We start from the raw sequence: 24,682 nt of genomic DNA, 5'->3' as shown, positions 1-24,682 counted from the left end.
CAAGCAGCACAATGTACTGAAAGTCGAGTGCAATAGGGGTGGACGGTATGTGTCTCATCAATGTTCCTTAGTTTCAGGAGTCTGTTCAAGGCCTTCCACCTGCCCGTCCACCACTATTGCACTCGACTTTCGGTACATTGTGCTGCTTGGGAAATAATCAAACGGCTCGAGGCTATAAAAGTTGACGATCGCAGACGGACACGCCGCCAGACGGACTGTGGATTATGACTTATCGCACGATGATTTATCACGATGCCAGGTGTCAAGATACACATCATATCGGTAATGGCATATTAGTGCACTCACGAGATAATGTAAAAAAATCACACCCGGAAATGTAGAACTGAGTTACTTGATATCAAAAGTTGTTGGTAGCGCGACCTTGACCGTGTCTGAATGTCATGCAAGGGCGGTGTTCGACTGAACGTGTCTTATGCATATGTTAGATGAACGATGAATCACATGTGGTTCCGAGATTGGGAACACAATAATTCTTATGTTTTGCTTTATTTGGAAAAGCCATATTTCCAATCGTAGCTGCCCGAATGCGCTGCGTGAAAGCGACGAGGGAAATAATATTTTGTGCATAATACATGTACATTACTCCTTGCATACACGTTAGGCGAGTTGGTATAGGGTTTTCGGTATTTAGTGAAAAGCAGCATCGATAAACGTAGACCGCTGCAACGTTCACGCGGTGGATGGAAATTATTTGTATACCGTTAATCTTCGGAAGGAGCGCTCGCTTCAACTCGCTCAGTTTTATTTGCTTTGGCCTTATGTTGAACTAGAATGGACGGAAGAAATGAAATCATGCCCAGACAAAACAGTAATCAACTACTCTCCCACCTGTCACAGGGTCAAATTACAAGGGCCATGCTTAGGATCTGCCCAGGTTAAGATTAGTCCTGTTTCATCAATAGGGAGCCTAGCTAGAGCCTGGAGCAGTGCGTTCACCGTGTACATGGGACAGTCCTGCTTCGCTTTCCACCAACTGCCTTCCAATTTAAAATGTGACCATCAAAAGCCAGCGACAGGTGGATCAGATCCGATATCGCACGCCGAACGTCTAAAGAACTAAGCATAGAAAACTAGAAATCCTACCAATAACCTAAGAATTTGAGGCTCACCCCACAGGGATAGCGGGCCACAAATCAACATACGAAGTTCCTTATGCATCATCGTTGTGTATGTTGTTGCTGAGATAAAGTACTGCAGCAGCTAATCAAATTCAAATATACGGGCACCATGTGCAGTTTGGCAAAATCATTATGCATACGTACGCGTGCCTGCCCAAAATCTCCTACTTCACAAATAAGTTTGAAATGTTCGAGTGAGCGGCTTGCGCGATTGCAATACAGAAACATAGGTACCATGTCGGTTAATTTTACAGCATGCTCTCTTGCCTCTGGCAGAGAAAAATTTAAATAATTAAGATTCACTAAAGAAAAGCGTTCAAGAAAGCAAGTGCAAATGAGCAGCAGCAATTTAAACATCAACGTCAGACTGCCGTAGCGACAGACAGCGACTTCGCAACGACAATGATGGCGGACTCACGCGATAATGGCGTTGTAGCGAACGGTTTCGTTCGAAGCAGTACACTTTAGGTGCACTAAGTGAACTCACGATATCCGAGTGCAGCGTGTGTGCGATCACAATAGAGAGTTTTAGCAGGCCTTTGATAACGTGGCTATAGCGTCTCACCGTATCAACCGGAACCAATCAGTGGATACGATTCTGAGTCACGCACGAGTGCGATTGGTTCCGATAGAGGCGATAACTTTATCAACGGTATACTAAAACTCACCAATAATCGCGGTCCTATGCGTTGCCATGCCAACGTGGTGGCAGATCTTCTGCCACGCGGTGTGAAAACACGCGGGACTCACGCGATCGTGATTGTGCGTATCGTGAGTTATCGTGCCTATCGGAACCAACCACAGTCGTGTGTGACTCGGAATCTTATCCACTGATTGGGTCCGGTTCGACGCAAGCAACGTTATCAACGGTTTGCTAAAAATCTCCAATAGTGAGCTTTAATGCATCGCACGCTATCGCCCTTGCGTACGTAAGAGATAGCGTTGGTGGTTCGACGCACGCGCAAATCACAAAGAGAGCTTTGCGCATTGCGCAGATCCACCACGCTATCCCTTACGTACGCAAAGGCGATAGCGTACGGTGCACTAAAACTCTGCATACGTGACATTAACGGAACACAGATGGTATACAGAATAGCAATTTTGTAGTACATCGGAAGGAATTCAAACGACTACGATGATAAAGGAAGTTATCAAATCCAAGCTTAGCAATGTGATGTCACCTGCTTCAAAGAAACAGGGCGATTGGCTTATCATGTTTTCGGAGCTGCCACCATGAACACCTTCCGATACTTTCACGAATGCATAGTAAATAATTGTGGATACTACTTGAAAGCTTTTCAGTATTGCTTCCTGTGAAGAATCATAAATATGCGCTTCAATAAAAACGTATCATAAATATAAATGATCATCGACTGGGACACCAGCGAAACGAGTGCCTCTATAGGCGGTTGGAAAGGCGAATAGCATCTATGCGCGGCGTCATAAGTTCTCGTCTGCACATGCGCAGCTTCATTTAGAAATTTGTAACATAGTATAGCTTTCAAGCTTTAGACACTAAAGATCTGGGTTTCCACAGTTATTAGCAGATGTGGCAGAGACACTCCTTTCAACGTTAGAAGATGTTACATGGGCGAAAATAATCAACGGCAGAATGCTCGATACCGTGGTAGGCGAAGTGATCGAGCAAGTTTCACAGCGAAGTGCGGCGTTACAACCCGCAGTAATGTTGTAACTCCTTGTAACGTATACGTAAGTAACGTTAACGTACACTGTGTGCCAAACACATATCTACAAACGGGAAATAGAATATGCATCTGATGCAACAGAAGGCAGCATGCTCATGATGAGACGTCTCTCTCTATAAACGGTGTGTAGCTGCTCGGTATGGAGTCGTGGAAGTCTGGATTTACTTTACAGTGCCATATGATTCTTCCACTTTGCGCGCTTCGATCAAGAGGACGATCGTGTGTATGTGCTCTTATGGGCCACGTTGTGGACACTTGGCATATGCCGCGAATCAACTCTTTGAAAGCTTATGTCCCCTATAGGGTGCCTATAGGGATACGCCTGACACAAGGCTCGCGCCAGTCCGGTTCTACTATACTTAGTAAACTGAGCTTCTATTCAATTTGTCGCAAATTTTTCCCGTCGCAGTTCTCGAACTACCTTCTTCTGTCACCGGGGCAGAAGGTCCATGTATATTCCAGCGCCGTGTATACCAAAGGGAGTCTGGCCATTAAGAGGCGCCTAAAAAAGAGGCTTGACCTGTCAATCAAACTTAGGCGCATTTCATTGGTTACTGTTTTCCATGGGAGCTACCATGACACCAAATTTTCTCCAAGATGGAGGATGGTGCTTGGAACGGCGAAGCGGAGATTTCGTGGTAAAAAATTTTCGCAGACTATAATTTCATACTGTGAGTATATATCCTCATGTAAGCATCTGTAAAATCAGCTTCAACTTTCGCTCCGCCATCATTATTTACGCGAAAATTGGATGTTCCGTCGCTAACGCTAGGCATAGTTAAGACCGTGATACCAAGAAAATAGCGAGAAGGTCGTCCATTATACGCAGAATTTTGCATTTTATTTATACATACATCTTTGCTCATTTTTGATTCGATCTACTTGCATTACGTGGTTTAAAACTTCATAGCGGCAGTCGTCTGCTACGATGGTTGTACCGCTCTTCTGGCCAATCACTTCTGCCAGCAACCATTTCTGCAATTCTGAGCCTTCCCAACGTGCCTCTCTCCATGCAGATGACGTTGATAAAAGTGGGCGCAAAATCCGTTGTTTTGGTCTGTCACCGGTGGTTCCGTCTCAATCCGAATCAATCGAGTTTCTCCAAAATGGTGGCACCCAGTAAATAAGGGTGAGGTATAAGTACTGGATGGATGTAATAAAAGACAACTGTATTTCGACCTGTAATTGGCTAGATACCTTAAAAAGTGGGTGGAGCCTCAGGTATAGGCAGGTCCCATTAATAGCCTCTACAGAATAGACTCCCTTTGGCATACACGGCACTGGTATATGCGAACCGCTCAACAGCTGTATTCTCACGCTATCCTATAGACTCATTCGCGCGGGAACATGATATACAAAACATTAGGAACTACAAAGTAGTAGTACTTAATAACTAGAATGCGGATTGGTTCCTCCGACTCTGAGCCTACTGGCTACCGTTCCTTGTTTGAATTACGTTAAGTCGTCAATAATGCAATTTCGGTGCTGCATCCATCCACGGATAGAAAACACCAAAAACAAGTCTTACCAGTGGAACAAAACAGTGATACATTTTATTTTATCAACCACCACCACCAAACAGTGATACAGTTGAAGTAGACGGAAGCAGCACCCCGAGATCGATCGCCGCCGATATTTTCAACGAGTGTATTTGCTCCTGAGTCAAGCAGAACAACACTGACTTGATCAGCGGCTGCTCTTCTGAGATTTTTCTCTCCGTAAAGTTTATCCGTGCAGGGCGCTAATACAGGAAAATCAAGTACTGTCGCGTGGAAAAAAACCTGCATGAAAATAAAGTTCATATTTTTTATGGATTGGCCAACCGAATCCTAAGAAGCTATTCAGGATTCGGGAATCCGAATCCCAGTGCCCAAAACGCCGAATCGAATCTTTCGAATCCACAAACTACGTTTGTTTGTTTGTTTGTTTGTTTGTTTGTTCTGAAAATTGGCGCTTCTGGAGTCTTAGACAGACAGCCTTATTGGTCGGCAGTCGGCAATAATGTCAGGAGGACTCTTCAGCACATCGGGTGTCACAGCTGATAAAAAAACGCAGTAGGGTAGACCCCTGAGCAGGTGAGAATGCTGGTGTTTTTGAACAAAAATCTTCATTAATTTAAAACTTTCAACTGTGTTTTCTTCTTTGTTTGCTTACATTGCTCTGAACTGAGAGCTCAGGCAGGAACACTTACATGGTTTTGCTTTTGATTATTCCTTAGTCTATGGAAAGATTTGAGACTCGAGAGCTCATGTATTCCTTGTAGTCGACGAACAACATGTTAAATGAATTACATTTAAGCAGATGTATATGGCTTGTTGGGAAGGAGCAGGAACCAAGCCGTATAGAAAACCTTTAATGGCAGATGACTAAGATCAACTCTGCGGATGACGATGACTGGAACAACTACCGGTGAAGTGCACGTGTCACGAGCGTCAAGGGACGAATCTTCATCTTCCCTTTTCTTGCACTCCGGGCGGCGCATGAGTACAACGGAGCCTATGGTTATCCAGTTGGTAAAGTGGCTTGTGACAGTGACAACTGTACTGACGACAAGCTGGCTTCTTGTCGAAAGATCCGAAGAGGGTTGTCCACCAGCAGTGCTGTGATAGCTGTGGGAATATATGCTGCAAGGAGAGGATTCGCAATCCGTCGCGTCTAAAGGTTGCAGTGTGTTTTGCTTCGAAAGAGGTGGTGTTGCAATGTCCGTAGGTATAAAGTTTCTGAATTAGGAAAAGTACCGCCGTCCATTGACCTTGCAGCCTCGACCTTGGACCTTTCATGGCGGTTGTACCACGCAAACTTATGCTGTGGCCGCCATTAAAGGCCCAAGGTCGCGTCGGGAAAGGAAAAAAAGATGTTGTTTTTTTTTAAATTGGGTGTTAGCGCCGCGAAGCAACTGTGGCTATGAGCGACGTACAGATGCGGACCGACGGAGAGAGGATAGCAGGAAGGAGTGGGGGACAGGGGGTTAGTATGCGTCCTGGGCCGACTTCAGGGGAACTGTGCCGACATTCGTCTGGAAAGTCTTCGGAAAACCTAGGGAAAACCTCAGACAGCACAGCCGGCGGTAGGATTCGAACCCACCACCTCCCAGTCTTCAGCACGACCTTGGTTACCACCAACGAGCGGACGCCTTAGCCCACTCGGCCATGCCGCTGGTCAAAAAAAAAAAAAAAAAAAAAAGATGTCGCTACTTTTCCCAATACAGGGACTTTACGTAGGTGGTGTCGAAGATGTAGCGGTAGAGCTGAATGGGGGTCGTATGTACCGTAGCCGCAAGCCTTGAAGTACAGGACGATCCAGTGGGGTCGTAGACTTGCCAGTTGAGATGTTCACATTTGGATCTGATGGAAGAGCTACAGAAGGGCAGACTGTGGGACTCTGTGGTACCTTCTCTTCCTGGGATTGGATGTCATTGAAGGGAGCCGGCTGTGGTGAGCTTGTCGAAAAGTTGTCGTTCAAGTTCTGTTTGATCGTTTTCTTCGTGATAGTCGGTGCATTTTCTTCGGTTATTTCAAGCTGTATACTGGTATATATTCCAGTGGGTCGTTGTCATCACCTTGGGCGTCATGAACAGAAGATGCCAGTGGGTCGTAGTCTGAGTGCTTTGGTATTGGCGCGTTGATGAATTGTGGTGTTCGCGGCTTGAGAAAGTCTATTGTCCTGATATGCTGCTACGAAGTATTTCTTGATGTTGTGGAAGCACACTTACGGTTCGTTGTCAGGTTATCATGCGTTGAGAGGCAGCGCTTTGTACTCAAGGTTACTCTCGTGATGAGCTCCAAGTAGTAACCGCATGTCTGTGCCTCAGTTTCAAACTCGTCATCGTCTGATTGCTGCGATTTGACGATCCAGATCCGAGAGCAGTGATGACTTCTACCCAAAACGCACTGTCGCACACAATCTGGATCGGTCCGCAATCCTGGTCGGCGTAATTCCGCTGGGCATGTCGTACCGTCCGCACTTCACGTTCGTGATCTTGGTTTTCATTTGCAGCCGTCTGGTGGAAGCTTTACACAATACCCCCAGAAGTTGAACATTGAAAAGAAAACGCTAGTCCAGGATGTCTACTTTAAAGAAATTCACATTAATACAAATGCGATTTCATCTGTTTCGGCGTTTGTCGATGTTGTTTTCACGACCTACTCTATACTAGAGACCTGGACAACTGGCGATCGCCTATGGGAGAGCTGGGTCATGGGATAGTTACGGTAGTGGCCACTGCAAGCGCCACATAGCATTATTGGGGAGAGGGAATGACACTGTCACTCTTGCCACCGTCTTTCGTGCTACACAGGCTGTTGCTAAGCACGCGCTATGCTTATGGCTTCGTCGTCGCCAACACAGCCTACCATGTATTGCCGCGGTTTCGGCATGTCACGTGGTAACGAATAGTGCGAGCTAGCGCCAAATCCCATGGCCAAGTGGCGATTGTCAGAACTATACCCCGGTGCTGGGAGCTTTGCGGATGGCCAGGTCTCTAGTATTGTAGTAGGTCGTGGTTGTTTTCTTCGTGCGGGCCGCTGTCATCGCCGCCATCTTGCCAACCCGGAACCGGCAGTGCGAGTAGCCAGAAGGCGAGGGCGAAAGGAAGCCACTGCGCCTGCACCAACCCTCCTTGAAGTGTGTAATCATGTTCGCGAACGGGGGACAAGCGTCTGCGTTGTTGATCGATTGATCTCTGTCGCCGAGACTCGCTTGTCCGCACCTAAGGGCGATCACAATCGCTGCCTGATCACGATTGCGCGCGATGTCGATCCTGCATCGGTGCGTTTTGGGTATTCGTTAGTGAGGCGAGTTTGAATAGGATTAGTGTCTTGGGATGGGGCTGTTTCTTGAAGTGATGTCATGATGTCATTCACCATCTTCTGAACACAGGAACGAAGAGGGGCGCGTAGCGTTTGGACTAGCTCCATGTATTGTCTTGTTCCCGCGGTCCTTTCGTCGTAAATAGGGAAGGCGATGCCTCCGTTCCGGGTTTCGGCACCAAAATGTTGGAAAGGAGCAGGAACCAAGCCGTATAGGAAACCTTTAATGGCGGATGACTAAGATCAACTCTGCGGATGACGATGACGAACTGCCGATGAAGTGCACGTGTCACGAGCGTCAAGAGCTTCACTTTCCCGTTTCTTACATAGCTATGTTTTCTTGTTAATGTGAACTATTATTTAGTTTGTTTTGGTGTCTCATTAAACACAAGATATGAAATTCAGCTTCAAAACACTTTTCAGTAGAAGTGTTTTTTCCCCTGGCTTTCAAGAAATTATTCCAAAGATTCGAGATTCGTGGATTCGCAGAACCTTCCTTGGATTCGGATAATTCTGGATTCGTCCCATCTCTAATATTTTTCTAGGGGTTTGGAGAGGAAAGATGACAAACAGATCCAGCGCTCAGACTACGTCTTGATGTGCGCAAGATGCAGGCTTCTGGAATGATGTTGAAGCCTGCAAGATGCCGCGGTTTGAAAAAGTTTTGCTGACGCTTTTTTTTTTATTTGTACGTTGTAACACAAGTGAGTAGCCAAATGTCCACACCACTTGACACGTAGGTTCTACTCAGGCCATCGAACACTTCCCGTGTGAAGCCTGCTGTCAGCGTTTCTATGGAATTCATGGACGAACAATACGATTATTTAAAAAAAATGCGAGAGTAAATATTCAATTTTAATGTTGCTGTAATTGTAGTTGACAGTTTTCCATTTGACCGGGGTCGACAGTATAAGCGCAGGCTCTCGCAGGTAACTCATGCGTAATGGAGAAAGCAACCATGCGAACCTGTAGCCGTGCTAATGTAGAAACCCAGACTGGGACGCGTGCGAAAGAAATAGTATGTCGCTGTGAAATGTGCTTGATGATGCTTGTTGCCCTTGTTTATGCCACATTCACCATCCTTAAAGAAAGCTGTTGTTGTTTGTTTAGGCCACGTAAAAGCCGTCGAGTGGCAATAAGAAAGGCGGGTTGAAGCAGGGCCATGCAGTTCCCGCACAGGAACGCGTTGTATGCATTCTCTGCATTGTTCCATACTTTGCAACCTTGTTGCTTGCTTGCAGGTGATCGTGGAGCGGGCTCCAAACTCTCATATCCCCGCCATCGACAAGCAGAAATTTCTAGTGCCCAGTGACATTACAGTTGCACAGTTCCTTTGGATTGTGCGCAAGAGAATACAGCTTTCACCTGAACGGGCGTTGTTTGTCTTCGTCGGAAGACTTATGCCGCAATCCAGGTACTCGTTCTTCGTCTAAAAGCGATGTATACATTAAGGCTGATAGTTTAAATTACAATGACAGGGCGGAAGAAGCAATGTCTCAAATCCTTTCAAAGCAACGTCTATCAGGCAGTCGTTAGTACTCTGAAATCAGATATAAGCTTTCGTCCTGATTCCCCTAGCACGGGGTATACTGACCTTTGTTGATTGTTGGTATGTGACGCCACTACGGCACCTGCTTCCAGCCCTGTGATGTCGTCCGTACTATGACAAGGGTTAGATAGGCGAAGGGACAGAAGCCTCTAACGCATGTGGTAACAAGGGCATGACTATGCGATTTCTAGGAATGTCCTTGTTCCTATATTACACGGTTGACGATCATTGCACGAGCCGTGGGGATTAAAGGTCAAGGACCGCTAGTGTCCCGTATGACCATAGTTGTCACGTGACGTAAAGCCAGGGATTACCGCACTTCGGGGACTGGAAGCGTACCCATGTTCATGCCCTCCACAGTTCTCCATCGAACTTCGTCCTAAATACGTTATCTTGACTGCTTCAGGACTAGAAAAAGAGAGAAGTACGCCCCCTAACAAATTCACATTTTCATTGAGAAGACTGTAGCGTCTTTGTCAAGGAACGTTTCAGAAATTTAAAACATCCAGATGAGTTCTTGTTGAAAGATGTTACTGATCTATATGCAGCATGGCCTCACTGACAAATCCCGATGGACGTAGAACATGTAAAACTGGAAACTGTCACGCACAATGTTGTCGGTTTATATTTCACATCAGGATCGATTCTACATTCATCGGGGTTTGTCACCGACACCAAGCTGCATAATATCTCAATAAGACGTTGCATGCGTTGGTACAACCGGCACCCCAGAGGCACGAGCAGAGAGACACCTAGCGTTGGGAGAAATTGTACTGTAGTACTTCTGCGCATGCGCCTACGAACGTGTTTTCAGGTACGGAGGATGGCATCATCGCCAACAGGCGACGACGATATGCCCCACATGTTGCAATCCCTGGTATGGACACCTGATACCCTGATGCGCCGTGTCTGTTACCTGTTTCGGATTTGTTAGCGGATGATAGAATTTGGTGTGGTTTGCCTTGTGGGATGAGATTCATGGGGCGAACGCGTCCTAGCCTTATTCGAGACGAACTTTGATAACGTCGGTCATCAGGGTACATGCAAAATGGGTCCCACAGATTGCGTGATCCGCGTGGAGCCAGTGAGCAACCTCCTGATTGCAGTTCCTGCTAATAGTGCAGAAAGCCTGGATTGCGATAGTTGACCTTCCAGATGCTGTTGTCAACCCAGAGGGATTATTACTGTATAGGACCGGAAGTGATTGAAGTTGTGTAGTATTTAAATGGGGGAGTAATTTTTGCAAGGACTTGCTCGTAACGGCCCACTGTGTTCTTGTGTTTCAGTCTGAGCATGGGAGACTTGTATGGAACGTACCACGATGAAGATGGCTTCCTCTACTTAGCCTACAGCGGCGAAAACACGTTTGGGTGCTGAGCACATCTGCTGGTCAATTGTGCTTTCACACTCTCCTTCACGTCAACTTTACCAATGTTATCATTTCGCGTTGCTGAACAGGACTGTACAGAATAAATCCTTTTATACAATACAAGTAAATATATTTCGCAGTTCTGCTCGTGTGTGCTCATTCATGAACTGATGTATACACCATGTACTGTTGCGAACCCTCCATTTGGTAGCGTCGCCGGTCCCCAACACCCAGGCAGGAATGTAGACAACAGCCAAAAGCAGGACGAAAGTGAACGTGTATTTTACATACTGTACAGCAAGAGTGAAAGTGACAAAAAGTGGGCCACGCGTGGCCGCTTAAGTAGCCGCTGGTCGGGGAAACCAGGCCGATGCGGAGTCGGTTCTCAGAAGACGAACTTTGTTAGGCTCGGAAATCCTCAAAGAATGGGCAGCTTGAAGGTGAGCTAAGATGCCTGCTCGAGCCCGGCGAGATGCCCAAAATGGCTAGTTGACAAATCGTTGACAAGTTGTTGATCTATGATGAACGAGTCGTCATAACTCGTCGCCGCCCTCGGTAGATCTTGGAAGGCACTACAGTTCAACAGTGAAGGCCTGAGAAGATCTGGATGTCGCCCGATGTGCCAATTCTTTGCAACGAGGTGGGGTGACACTCCATGAAGGCACTGAAGTCAAGCTCCCAGGGCTTCCAGAATTGGCAGCCTCGACCCAGCTTTGCGGTAGATGGCAGGTGGTTCTTCCCGTCTCCCGTTTTGATGGTGCATGTGTAGACCAGGAAACAGCTGCTTTGCTTCGTGGCGGAGTAGAGGATGGCTTGGAACTGGAGGAAGAACACTTCAACACAGCAAACAGACAACAAAACCAGAAACAGCGTAGCGGCGAATCCTATTTAACCATTACTTAGGATTAACCACTCATATACAAATGCATATGTACAAACGCATTCCTAACTTTTCGTAGGAAACAAACACAATTTTGAGAACACGTACCACGATATAAGTTCAAGAGAAAATACGTCACTTCTCTGACCCCCTTTCAAAGTGTAGACTTTCCAAAACGAAAGTGTCGTTTTGGCACGTGAAGTTTTTCTTCCATTGACAATGGGCGCTATGGTAAGGAATTACAGCAAGACATGTTCGGCTTAAACAATCGGCGTTGACGTGAGCCTTTCCCTTTTTGTACCGAACTTCAAAGTTATGTTGTTGTAACGCCAAACTCCACCGAAGTAGACGAGGGTTTTTCCCGGACATCTGATTCAACCACGTCAGTGGACAGTGGTCTGTCACGAAACCAAATTTGTTCCATACAGGTAGCAGGACAACTTTTGGGTGGCCCAGACTAAGCAGGCGCACTCCTTCTCGGAGGCGCTATAGGCTTCTTCCCTCACCGAGAGCTTTCTGCTAGCGTACAAAACTGGGTGCTCTTGGTCATCGGCGCCCTTTTGGCAAAGGATAACTCCCTTCCCGCGGTTACTAGAGTCGCATTGGACTATGAATGGCTTGTTAAAGTCTGGAGCCCTGAGAACCGGTGGCTTAGTCAACGCGGCCTTCAAAGTTTGAAACGCTCCCTCTTTCGCATCATCCCACACTACCTTGGTGGGTGCTGTCTTTCTGAGCGTATTTGACAACGGGCTAGCTATCTCCGCGTACTGACGGATATAACTACGGTAATATCCCGTTAATCCAAGAAAGGCACGAACTTCAGCCTTGCTCTGAGGACGGGGAAACTCCGCTATCGCTGAGACTTTCAATTCTGCTGGCTGGCGCTTGCCCTGTCCTACCCTGTGTCCTAAATACAAAACTTCGGCCTGGGCTAGGTGACATTTACTGGCCTTGAGTGTCAGTCCGGCTCTCTTTAACCACCCAAAAACATCTCTGAGATGATTCAAGTGTTCCTGCCAAGAATCTGAAAATATGGCGATGTCGTCCAGATAGGGCACCGCATATTTTTCCGCTCCACGCAGGACCTTGTCCATTAACCCGGAAAAACCAAACGGCGCATTCTTTAACTCAAAACTGAGCATCTGTGGCACGAATGTGCCGAACGGAGTCGTGAATGCGGCATAACGTCTGGCCTTCTCGTTCATCGGTACCTGCCAGTACCCCCTTATAAGATCGAGAGTAGAAATGAATTTCGCTCGACTTACTTTCTCGACACGTTCTTCAATGTTCGGTATCGGATATACCTGGCTTTTCGTCACCGTATTGAGTTTCCTGTAGTCGATACAGGGTCTCGGCTCTTTGCCAGGTACCTCCACGATGATCATCGGCGACGCAAAGTCGCTGTCTCCCTCCACGACTACACCAAGCTCGAGCATCCTTTCAACTTCTTTTCTCATAATGCCCTCCTGTCGCGGGGAAATGCGGTACGGACGCGATCGCACGGGACCTTCGGTCGTAAGTTCTATGTCGTGAGTGATCAGGTCAGTCTTGCCGGGGATATCCGAGAATAGTCCCTCGAAGTCTCGAATAAGTCGCCTGATGTCCTCTGTTTCCTCTTCCGATAGCTCTATCTGCCCTACAACCGTCCGAACAATCTCGTCTACGGTGGGTTGGTTATCTCTAATGTCGCCCCATTCGGGAACGTCCGAGGAGTGGAGGAGGAGTGTCGTTGGGAGGAACCCGAGAGGTCTGCCTGCCTGATTAGGCGGCATGTTTCTCGGGAAGGGAAAGATGGTGGAGAGGAGGAAAGGGTGAAGTGGAAGACCGAGCGGAATCCGCTCGGGGGGAGGATAGCTGCGTCCATGGGCCGACTTCAGGGGAACTGTGCCGGCATACGCCTATTACACATCTGAGGGAAACCCAGGAAAAACCCCAGACGGCACAGCCGGCCCGCGGATTCGAACCGCGGACCTCCCAGTCTCCAAGCGCACGCGTTACCGCTGCGCCACCGGAGCTGGTGGAACGTCCGAGGGTTGTTCTTCCGGGGCATTTAAGGCCACGCTTACCACATGTGTCGCGCTTATATAGGGCTTCATTAGATTTGTGTGGTATGTCCGCACTTCTTTCTTTCTCCCCCTAAACTGAATCATGTACGTTGTGTCTGACAACTTGCGTAGCACAGTAAAGGGGCCGTCCCAGTGCACCTGGAGTTCGTTAGCCCTCGTAGGGCGTAATACAAGCACTTTGTCCCCCTCTTGGTACAGCCTAGGTCGCAAATTACGGTCGTAATACGACTTCGCTCGTTGCTGCGCTTCCTTCGTGTTAGCCTCGGCAACCTCACGCGAATCGAGGACGTACTCTAGCACTGTAGTGTCAGTCTGGTTACTCTCCCATCTCTCTCTAACTAACCGGGTGCACTAAATCTAGACTCGCCCCGCTATCTCGTAGGACAGTGTACGGGATTCCGTTGACTTCCAGCTGATGCAAATACGGTACCCGCACTTTACACTGTGTATTATCACCTGATCCAGAGGCTGTAGCACAGATGTTGAGTTTGCTGGAAAGTATACGAGCTCGATGTTTGTCACTTTTATGCCCACAACATGGTTGGCCGTGCAGTTGTCCAGGAGGAGACAAACAGTCCGTTTCTTCCTTCGCATATCGTCGTCAAAGCACTTCAGCCACTCTCCAAAAATGCTCCTGGTTATCCAGGCCTTGCTGTTGGCGACATACTTAACAGGAAGCCTTGGATGTCCTTTGAAGCAGCGTGGCCTCATGCTTTTTCCAATGACAAGCGGCGGGCGCTTGTCGCTGCCGTCCATGTTCACACACAACATCACAGTCAGGCGCTGTTTGCTTTGTTTTCCGCCATGGCAGCGGCTACCCTTCACGTAAAGCGTTCTGTTTGGGAGCATCTGGAAGAAGAGTCCGAACTCATCCGCGTTGCAGACATCGTCTGGCTTGTACTTGGCGAGAATGTCAGGCACGTGGCTCGAGACCCACGTGTTCGCCTCCACTCTGTTGACGGAGGAGCTTTCTCCACACAAAACCTTCCCGGCGATATTGTGGCGTTCTTTAGATCGCTAAAGCCACCCGCTGCTGGCTTTGAAGTCATCACAGCCGAGGATGCACGCAAAATCCTTTGCCTTCTGCTGCAAAACTGCACCACTCACAGGGATGCCCTTAGCTCTTGTGTCGGCGAACCACGTGAAAACCGCCTTCTCAACCTCTTCGTACGGCGATGTCTTCAGTCTTTTGCGCTGCGCAAATGCTCCTTGATCAGCTGCCTTCAAGATGTTCTCCTTGGTCTTGAGTATGGTAGACAGCGTGCTTGGGAACACGGCGTAGTCCTTCGCGATATCCAATTTCTTTCTCCCGGACGCCACTGCTCTGATCATGGCAGCTTTGTCCGCCAAGAGACAGCACTTTCCTCTTCTGACAGCCTGTATCCATGATTAGGTTATCCTGTCAACAATTCCCTTCGAAAACGTCACCACAACGAGAGGTACGTCTCGCTACTGCTCGAGTCGTTTTCTAACTGCATCGCGAGGGGGAAAAGGAGGGAAACTCTGATCGGGGAAAGGAGACACGACAAAGGAAACTTCCTCCTGAGTGATATGACTTATCTCCCGGAGGCATCTGACCCTAATCGCGATCGGCATAGCCTTGCCGCGGGAACAGGGAACTGTTTGCGTTCCTGCGTTCCTTTTCGTGACCTTGACGTCGGATTTGCGGTCGTAAACCCCATCTCGTTCTTTGGCTGTACCGAGGTCGCGGCCAAAAAGCGTTTCGTTGTAGCGGGGGTTCAAATGTATTGTTTTCTATGGGCGTCTGCCGGGGAATCCGAATTATTTCGCTGTATCGCGAATTTCGTCGTATCGAGTTTCGTTGTAAAGAGGTTTGACTGTATGGTTTCATTAGTTCATCTTCGCTTTCGCTACTCCCACTTTCATACGCCATCGCGACACGGGTGTTCCTGCAACCTATCGCAATATGACTTTCACGTTTGCATTTGTGACACACGACGGGATGTTTTTTCTCAAAAACTTTTACTTTCTCAATGTCGTCGCGCCCTTCTTTTCTATTCTGATCCCCTCTAGCCTGGCCATTCTTCGGGTTCTCCTCCTTCGCCTTTTACTCGCGTGCTTTCTCGTTTACGGGGCCTGACCTATTTTTCTTCGTGGACTCCTTTACGTCCATTCCCCTTACAGAGACGTACTCATCTGCTAAGTCGGCGGCTGCTTATATTGTAGCAACCCCAGACTTGTTGCGTATCCAATGTCGAATATTTTCAGGAATTTCCTGAAAGAACTGCTCGAGCGCAATCACTTCAAGGACTTTATCGGCATTGCCGAAAGCTTCGGCACTTTTCATCCATTCACGTAGGTTTGCCTTAATGTCAAACTCACGTTCGGCAAAGCTACTAGTGTTTCTGCCTTCACCGCCGCGGAGCCTCAGCCTGAAAGCCTCAGCGGATAAACGAAACCGTTTGAGCAGACCCTGTTTCACCTCTTCGTAGCTTTTCGCGTCTTCGGCCGAAAGACGTGCTATAGTATCGGCTGCCTCGCAGGGAATTACTGTCATAAGCCTGGCAGGCCAACTTTCTTCAGTGTAGCCCTCCCTCTCGCATGCGTGTTCAAAATTGACCAGAAACAGCCAAATGTCCTGGCCAATCTTGAAAGGTTGTAAAAGCCTGGACATGTCTACGTTCTCTGGCCTTGCGACTGGCTGACTGATATGCGAAGCGCTCGCCGTTTCTCTGCGAAGTTCTAGATCTAGCTTTAACCTTTCCACCTCTAGAACCTGCGATTCCTTTTTCTGCTTTTCTTTCTCTTTCTCTTCCTGTCGTTTCCTTTCTAACTCGTTGAGGGTTTCCGTCACATCGTCCTCGTCTAGTTCGGCATTTACAATTGCCTCTATGACTTGCGCTTTCCTGGCCGCATTGCCTACCGAAATTTCGAATTCCTTACACATCTGAATTAGGTCTATCCTTCGAAATTGTGTCAGATCCATGATGCGATTCTCCACTTGACTATACCGTCCTACGGTACCTTTGACGGACTACTACGAAACACTAGTACAATCCGAAAGGCTTCCCCCAGATAGATTTGAATGCTCACAAATCTACTCCTGATCCTGACCAAGTAACAGTAAAATCAAATCCGCTCACCGTCTGCATATTGAAATCGTGGATCCCATTCCGCCGCTGGTCACCAGTTGTTGTGAACCCTCCAGTTGGTAGCGTCGCCGGTCCCCAACACCCAGGCAGGAATGTAGACAACAGCCAAAAGCAGGACCAAAGTGAACGTGTATTTTACATACTGTACAGCAAGAGTGAAAGTGACAAAAAGTGGGCCACACGTGACCGCTTAAGTAGCCGCTGGTCGGGGAAACCAGGCCGATGCGGAGTCGGTTCTCAGAAGACGAACTTGGTTAGGCTCGGAAATCCTCAAAGAATGGGCAGCTTGAAGGTGAGCTAAGATGGCTGCCCGAGCCCGGCGAGATGCCCCAAATGGCTATTTGACAAATCGTTGACAAGTTGTTGATCTATGATGAACGAGTCATATCGCAGCCCAAGCAGCACAAAGGACTGGGATTCGGCTGGGAACGTAACGGGGATGATGGGTTCGAGGTGGCCGATATCGCCGTCACAAGCCCGACTGCTTCCCGACTATGTGAGGGGGAAGAATTGAGGGAGAGGGAAACTACATGAAATTATTTCCCGATAGATCCCCGTTCGTGTCCTGGTCAGAATTCTTTCCCGATAGATTCCCGTTTGCGTCCCGGCCAGGATTCTTTCCCGATGGATCCCCGTTAACGTCCCGATCTGCTGTGGTGTACTGGCTAAGTATTTCTTCCCGCTCGTCTCCCGATGTTTATGCAGATTCGGTAACACGTGATCGGATGGTACTGCTTGAGACAAAGTTTCTGAAACACGGGTATTCTGTATTGGACTTCTCCCAGCCACCTTTGGGGAATGCTTGTTGAACAGAATCCTTGGGAAAAATCTGCCCAAGGATTCTGTTCAACAAGTGTCCCCCTTAAGCCGCAGGGGAGGCGTGGAGAAGTGAAATACAAAACACCCGTGCTTCAGAAACTTTTGTCCCAAGCTGTACGAGACAGTGAAGCATCCCTTCAGGAAGGAATTTGGCTGTCTGGTATGAGGTAACTCTTTCAAACATTGGGCTGCAGTTCACTTCATGTGTTGTGTTGTGTTGTATGACAGAAAACATGCACACGCAGTACCCTGAACAGAAGTATTAATGGAGCCTCACTGCAAAGCAGGCAAGTACAAGATACTCGGGAAGAGTCGGCCACGCCCGAACGAAACGACCGAATCCCCAGAAACGAAAAACTCACGTGAAACGAAACGAAGAGAGCTTTAGCAAGTCGAACTGATCGGACGAAAACCGCTGCACCGAAACCCGCAAAGACTACGCTGGAGCTCCCTGCATTTGGGCTACCGCGACTGCCATCGCCATCATCTTTGTTTTCGTTGTCATTGCTGGGCGCAAATGGCCGGCGTGTGTGTTGTTAATGTTTCTGTGCTACAAGTTTTGCAAAGTTTGGTTCGGAGGGAGTATGGAACGCCGTTTTGTGGTCAACGTGGCCAGAGTGCCTCAAAAGTACTCCTGCCGCATTCTGGTCACTGTTATAAGTGTGATGCCCTGACACCATCAGCAGCTTTTAAGTAGATTCATGGCACATGAGGAACCTGTGATGTACACCATCGCACACAGTCAAGAAAAATGTAGCATTTAACCTTGCTTTCCTTCATTATAACAAAAAAAAAAAAAAAGAAAGAAAGAAAGAAAGAACACTAGAGAAAGGGTCGGCAAAACAGTGAGTGTTTTGTTGTTGTTGTTTTTGATTCTATCGATCTCTCACTGTCAGATTGCACTGCCGATCTGTTCACAATCATAACTAACTAATACCTTAGCTTTGGCCAATCTCATGTTGCAATTTTGCTTCAAACACAACATTCAGTGATTCTTATGAAAACAGCAGCATTTCTCGAAAGATCCTGGAACGGCCACAATCTCAAGAGGTAGTACGATTCTACCCGTCGTCATATTTCGTCCGCCAAGCCATTGCGCGGAGATGTTGGCTCCATGCCCATTTCAACACAGGCTCACTCGCCCGCGCTCGCGCGTCGTCGCTTTGCCTTCATGCCACCAGCCAGCGCTGCCTGTCGCGCATGCGCTGTTCTTGTTGGGTTCGCTTTGGCTGCTGTAACGGTCGTTTCTCGTCGCCGCGTGTAGTTCGCGTAATTGCGAGCGTTCCAGCAAGTCTAAAGCGTTTAAGAGGCTTTGTATTGTTGTTCTCACCTGATGCTGTCGTTCTTGCAACCCGTCTGATATTGCAACTGTCTGTAAGTGGAAGCGTTTCTTCTAACCGCGAGCAGACCAGTCGGTCTCGTTTGACATGTCAAAGAGTGAAGACGCTGCCTTGCATGTGAAGCCAAATCGTTCTTCGCCTTCAGGATTCTTGCCGTTTCAGGTGTGTAATTAATATAACTGTGAAGTAATATGTTCGACTGCGCCATGCATTCTCATTGTCCGTTTTACTCTATTTGCAGGGATCTGCACAACGACAGGGAGATAGAACGCCAAGTGAAGTCTACTGTATGCTTTGTGCAGACGGTATGTCATATGTCTCTACACTGCTCTACATATAGGTGTCCTGCCATCGTATTTTCTGGAACGACATTTCATGCAGGTTCAGCGTGTATGACGCAGCGGCCTCCAGCAAGAGAAACTCAAGCACCGTGTTCAAATGCGGTGGGGACTCTTGCTCGACATAACAACGCTTAGAAGTGCTTTTTCGGAAGAAGGACAAGTTGGACCGGAAATGAGGACCTAGGTGTGCTCTTTTGCGTTGTAGTTCACCGTTCGATCATTACCAATTTTTGTGCCCCCGTGAGTTCAACGCTCAGGTATGTTGATGATAAATGGATATGCGTTAAAAGGTACGTACTCCGGAGTGGTGAATTGTTGTGGTGAAGTGATTTGTTGCTGCTATCTCCTGTTTCGTGAGGGTTCTTGTCGGTACTCATATACCGCAGGCATGAGGGGCTTTCTTTGCAGAACATTTCAGTGAACCAAGACTGCAGCATTTTCAAGATTGCCATAACGAGCATCAATGCAGCTCTCATGTCAACATCAGCATCAAGACAGCTCTGATGTGAGCATCAGCCAGGGCAGCTCTGATGTTAACATCATCATCAGAGCAGCTGTGATGTTAACATCAGATCTGATGCGATTTGGGACACTGTCTTGATGCTAACATCAGCTGGTGTTAACATCAGCATCAGAGCAGCTCTGTGTTAGCATCAAGACAGTGTCCCAAATCACATCAGACCTGATGTCGCTTTTTTTTTCAATAGGGATGCTTCTCCTTGACCATGTTTTTTTTTTTTTGCTTATTGACGTTTTTGTGAAGGAACGCTGGATATGTGCACACCATTGACTGTCAGCTCTAGTCCCGGTCAGCTGTCATTTTTTACAGTTCTCGTTGTAGTAATTGCTAGTCATTTGCACCAAAGGCGCTGGATGTGAACTATTTTCTCTTTCCTGGACTTGCATTTCTCCCAGTCGTTGGCTTTGTCATTTTTTCATAATTTAAATTTTCTCTTGGTAACTCTTGAGTTTCGTAATCCCTACACTGTGCATTTTACCATTTTTGATAAAGCTCATTCCACATACCGTGCACAGACTATTTTGTGCTGACGTGCAGCAATTGTTCCGTTACGTCTGATGTTACATGCCATTCATTTTTGTGTCTGGGGTACTGAAGCGTGAGCAGATAGGCAGACTGCCTATTACTGCATAACTTCGTTTTCTTTGAGACACCACCACTTGTGCAGGCAGACCGCCTCTTGCTGTATGCTTTTTCTTTCTTTTGAGACACCGTTGACGTGCTAGTGGTTACGCAGGCAGGCTGCATATTACTGTATACCATTTCCCCCCATGCAGCAATTTTACCGTTACGTCTAATATTAATGCTACAAGCCGTTCATTTCTTTCTGGGCCACTACCGAAGTGCAAGTGGTTAGGCAGACTGCCTACTACTGTATACCTTTTTTGGTTCCTTTCAGAGACACCTCTTACTGGGTACGTTTCCCCCCCCCCCCCCCCTTTTGAGACACCATTGAAGGGCCAGTGGTTACGCAGGCAGGCTGGATATTACGGTAGACCATTTCCACCCTTTTCTTTTCAGGCTACATTGCCAATGACAGTAGTTATGCGGACAGGCTGCATATTTCTGTATACCCCTCTTTTTTTGTTTTTCATTTCAGACACAATTGGCATACATTGGGTGATGCAGGCAGACTGCTTAGTGTGCACCACTCGTCGTTTAGTCTATTGAGGTGCTACAAGTGTTGTGTCAGTCTATTTCCTCTCCGAAAATAAAATGTTGGGCTCTACACACACTGTTTACACTCGAAATTATTGTAATTATTAAAAATAAGCATATTAATGCTAAAATATGCATGGGGGGGGTAAATATGCATGGGGGGAACCCCCTGCCAGCATTGTCGGGGACCTGCTGCGACCGAATACTTGCTGCCGATGTCGGTCCTTAATCATCCCGGTGTTGCAAACTGGAGGAAGGACCGGTATCGGCTGGTGGCATGCCCCCGACTTTGTAGGATTCTTTCCCGATGCTGGACCGGCTTCGCCCCGGTCCTTTGTGCTGCTTGGGAGGGAGCAGGATGATTCAAACTGCTGCCCTGAGCCTAAATGTCGACTGCACGCGCACGCCCAGTCACCTATTATCGAGCACCAGCTCCCGTGGCATAGTGGTTAGGGTGATCGCTTTCCACGCCGAGACTGGGATGTGACACGGGTTCGAATCCTGTCACAGATTGTGCTGTCTGAGGTTTTCCTTGGGTTTTCCGAAGACTTTCCAGACGAATATCTGTACAGTTCTCCCTGAAGTCTGCCCAGGACGCTTACTAATTCATCTCTCCTCCCCCCCCTCCTCCCTGCGCTCCTCTCTCCATCTGTCCACGTCTGTACTCCGCTCATAGCCACAGTTGCTGCTTCGCGGCGCTAACGTGGAATAAAAAAAAACTACTGTCGAGCAAACTTGACAAGCGCTCCGCCAAGTCGATATTAATGCCCCATGATTAAAGTGTATCGCTGGTAAGGCAAACGATTATTTTCACGTTCTTCTACACAAGATGCATCGTAGGACGGAGGAAATGCGATAACCTACAGCGAGTATTATAATCGCAATGTAGATTTTTCAGGAATATCTATTTGTCACGTGTCTGAAAGTATGCTTTCCATAGTAAAGTTCCTTTAGCGGCGAAGTATGACAAATTATTGCCAGCCCCCATGAAACTGTCGTTTGGGATTTTTCGAAATGTGCTAAATTTCAAGAATGAACTTTCTGCGCGTATTTTTTTGGCCCACAACACCAAACCCCTTTTATGACACGATGCGGCAGGGAGAAAGAAGCAGACATGACGGGCGATACACTGTATCGACTGGATACATATACAAAATCCCAAAGCCCTCCCACCTTTCCAAGGAACGAAAAAAAAAAAAAACTATTGTGTCAAATTTTGCCTTTATCGAGAGCGCTGCGCTTACATAGGAATGTGAATTCCTTCTGCGATGCGAATGACGGTTGGCTGACACGCAGATCCGCACCTAAACGTTTCATTCCGAACGCTTCAATAAGCTCGCCTACAAGCTCTAATGACGCATTAACATGTCAACCAGTGTGGCTCACATATCTTTTTCCACAAGCATGCCATTTTTGTAAAAAAAAAAAAAAATCGAAATACCGCAAGGCTGGAAACATGCAAGGATCATTGTGACAGAAAAAGGAAAGAGAAAATGGCGAACAGCCTCCCTTCATAGTTCATACAGGCCAATAACCTTTCATCTCTTGTAAATGTAATCTCCTAAAAAAAGTACACAAAAAGCTAACATGAACATTACAATACTCGCAAAAAACGCCAGATCACATACGCCCCTTTCCGGGTAAAGGTTCACAATGAGAAAGCAAGACAGATGCAAAGCCAAATGTCTACCTTCTTGAACCCGCCTCGCATATGGAACCATCAGCGACGGCGCAAGTAAGGATGCACAAGTCAGGGTAGCAGCTCGCCGAGTTTGAAACGCTAAGATGCGCTGGGGTTCGTCGAGAAATTAATATATAAATACACTTCATGTTACAGTCACTGAAGACCAGTGTTGTACCCGTTACCGAAATATGGTATCGCGATACCGATACTCGTTACTTGAGTAAAAAGTATCGAAATACCGATATCGATACTTCTTTCGTAAAGTAACGAAGTACCGCTACCGTTACTAAAAAAAGTAACGCGATACTTTGGGCGATACTTTTGTTTGAAATACGGAGATGGTGCAACATGGAAATATCGCTTACGTGAACAGTTCTGCAGTGAAAAGACAGCATATTTCATATGTAGCTCGGAAACGTTATGCTTGACTTTTAGCAATAGCTGGTTCTTGAAATCGTCTTCTGTCATCCTTGCAAGCTGTGGTGTCTCCGGCAGCTGACAGAGGCCAGTGTGACAATTACGTTAGTGTCAGGCCCACACATACCATGAAGTCCAATGACCCAGGAATCCTATCTGAAGTTTACAATGCCACAGTATATGTGAGTGTGACTCAGTGCGACACGGCAGCTTAGCAGTGGAATTTAGAGCGCACTGTTAAAGAACTTGACCTCTGTTCGTTGACCTCAACTCTTTTGTTGAACACAGCGTGGTTATTTCCTTCAGTTTCAAAGAAAAACGGTGAACACGTGTTTGGTATAATTTCATAATTCCGGTTACGGAGCACGTAGGCGTGTCCACAAGCTTCTTGTCGAGGGCTAGGCGGACCATTGACAATGAATAAGAGTAAGAAATATGGTCGGTGGGGCACTAAAAAGTATCGGTATCGGTAACGATGCGTTACCATAAATGCGTAACGGAAATACTTTTCCGATACTGATTTTAAAAAGTATCGCCGATACGCACTCCGATACTGAAAAAGTATCGATTACTGTAACGGCGTTACTTGTAACGGCGATACGTACAACACTGCTGAAGACGAAGAAGACGAGCACTTGCCACGCATGCCCCACACGCAGAAATTCCCCGTGACTACCACATGATTGTTGAATGTTTGATTCTGTAGTTCTGATTGATCGTATGTGAGTGGCGGCGTTTTCTGAAACAGAAGGGCCAAGAACCTGTGACAAAAACCCACATCGTAAGACACGATTATTTTTACTATATTACTTTCGGTGAGCGTGTGCACAGCGAAGACAGGAGACAATGGCAGTACCGCAACCAAAGACTGCTTATCCAAGGGTGCAGGTAATCCTTTGCGCTATTAGATGTAGTTATTCAATTCCGATATAACGGCAGTGTTGTGAAGGGTATCTATGGGGCATACCTAATTACGCCACCGATACGAAGCGTGGGGAGTGTTCCGGGTGCGTTTCTACGAGTGAAGCGGTTTGACGGAATTGCCTTTCAATTGCGCAGAGACTGCATCCTCAGCGAGTGAATATGTACATCGTCATCCATCGCAGGGCTATTGCCCAAGGTCTTTCTTTTCCTTCGTGTTTGCAAAACCAGGGAACCAACAATTTTAGTCCTAACTTCCTAGAGGGCCCATAAAAGTGCCACTACGGACTAGATCTCGTTCCTTCAGAATCCTACCACAGTTATGTTACTAAAATCTTCTTGTCTCATTTTACATTCCTGCAAAACATTTTGACTCTACGTCACGCAAAAGCTAGAGAAAACTAATTTTTATTTTTGACGTCATGTTATGCTCCGACTGAGCGCCCGGCTCCCAACTGGGAACGTTGTTGCCTTTGGCGTCTTCGGGGGGGACTCCCTTTTTGCACTCTGTTAGTGGCGCCCCACGTGCCATATAATCCGACCGCTCCGACCTTCGAGAAAACACAAAGGAGGGAGAGGATATCTCTCCTATTTTCCACTCTTTCGATTAGCCTCACATTACTTCTCCACCATGTGACCCTCCCCGGGCGTCGGCGCACTTGCCAGGAGATGAGTGCCCTCTCCAGAACATGACATCGTTGCAATTTGGGGGCTTATGATTACGTCACTCGCTTTACGCGTCATCGAAACTTGTGGAGGCTCACCAAATCTTCAAAAATTGGCAGAAATGCACAGCGTTCGTAAATTGGATTGAAATTTGGCGTATAGAATCCTTGAGGCACCTTCGTTTCA

The 24,682-nt window shown here is 47.3% G+C and overlaps 3 protein-coding genes and 1 long non-coding RNA gene across 5 annotated transcripts in view; 3 read left to right on the top strand and 1 right to left on the bottom strand.

Moving 5' to 3' along the window:
• LOC135378310 (gamma-aminobutyric acid receptor-associated protein-like 2) overlaps positions 1-10,716 on the top strand; it is a 33,833-nt gene extending 23,117 nt beyond the window's left edge. The window contains exons 3-4 of the mRNA XM_064611306.1: positions 8,895-9,067; positions 10,489-10,716. Of these exons, the coding sequence (XP_064467376.1) occupies positions 8,895-9,067; positions 10,489-10,579 (264 nt within the window). The 3' untranslated portion in view covers positions 10,580-10,716. The remainder of the gene's footprint in view (positions 1-8,894; positions 9,068-10,488) is intronic.
• A 3,158-nt stretch (positions 10,717-13,874) lies between these two features.
• LOC135398528 (tigger transposable element-derived protein 6-like) lies at positions 13,875-14,849 on the bottom strand. The gene is made up of 2 exons (XM_064629947.1): positions 14,545-14,849; positions 13,875-14,469 (listed from the first exon to the last, which is right to left on the bottom strand). Exons 1-2 carry the CDS (start codon positions 14,847-14,849, stop codon positions 13,875-13,877), a joined length of 900 nt encoding a protein of 299 aa, XP_064486017.1.
• A 2,863-nt stretch (positions 14,850-17,712) lies between these two features.
• On the top strand, positions 17,713-20,884 carry LOC135399576 (uncharacterized). 2 transcript variants are annotated; one of them, XR_010424353.1, is made up of 4 exons: positions 17,713-18,951; positions 19,031-19,094; positions 19,171-20,641; positions 20,750-20,884. It is a non-coding gene; the product is annotated as an uncharacterized LOC135399576 (long non-coding RNA). The 2 variants fall into 2 exon arrangements; XR_010424348.1 differs by having other exon boundaries at positions 17,732-18,951; positions 19,171-20,884.
• Positions 20,885-23,552: 2,668 nt separating this feature from the next.
• The window catches only part of LOC135378309 (uncharacterized), a 62,761-nt gene continuing 61,631 nt past the window's right edge, over positions 23,553-24,682 (top strand). Inside the window, exon 1 of the mRNA XM_064611305.1 lies at positions 23,553-23,797. Coding sequence (XP_064467375.1) covers positions 23,756-23,797 — 42 coding nt within the window. The 5' untranslated portion in view covers positions 23,553-23,755. The remainder of the gene's footprint in view (positions 23,798-24,682) is intronic.

The sequence above is a fragment of the Ornithodoros turicata genome, chromosome 1, assembly GCF_037126465.1.
Source record: "Ornithodoros turicata isolate Travis chromosome 1, ASM3712646v1, whole genome shotgun sequence".
In the NCBI taxonomy this organism is placed as follows: Eukaryota; Metazoa; Arthropoda; class Arachnida; order Ixodida; family Argasidae; genus Ornithodoros; species Ornithodoros turicata.
This window is presented reverse-complemented; position numbering and strand designations above follow the sequence as displayed.

Bases quoted from the DNA above. Each gene is read 5' to 3' on its own strand.
- LOC135398528 (XM_064629947.1), bottom strand. From the start codon at position 14,849: ATGATCAGAGCAGTGGCGTCCGGGAGAAAGAAATTGGATATCGCGAAG. The intron at 14,470-14,544 runs GTGGCTTTAGCG...CTCCGTCAACAG, and splicing joins GACTTCAAAGCCAGCAGCGG to AGTGGAGGCGAACACGTGGG.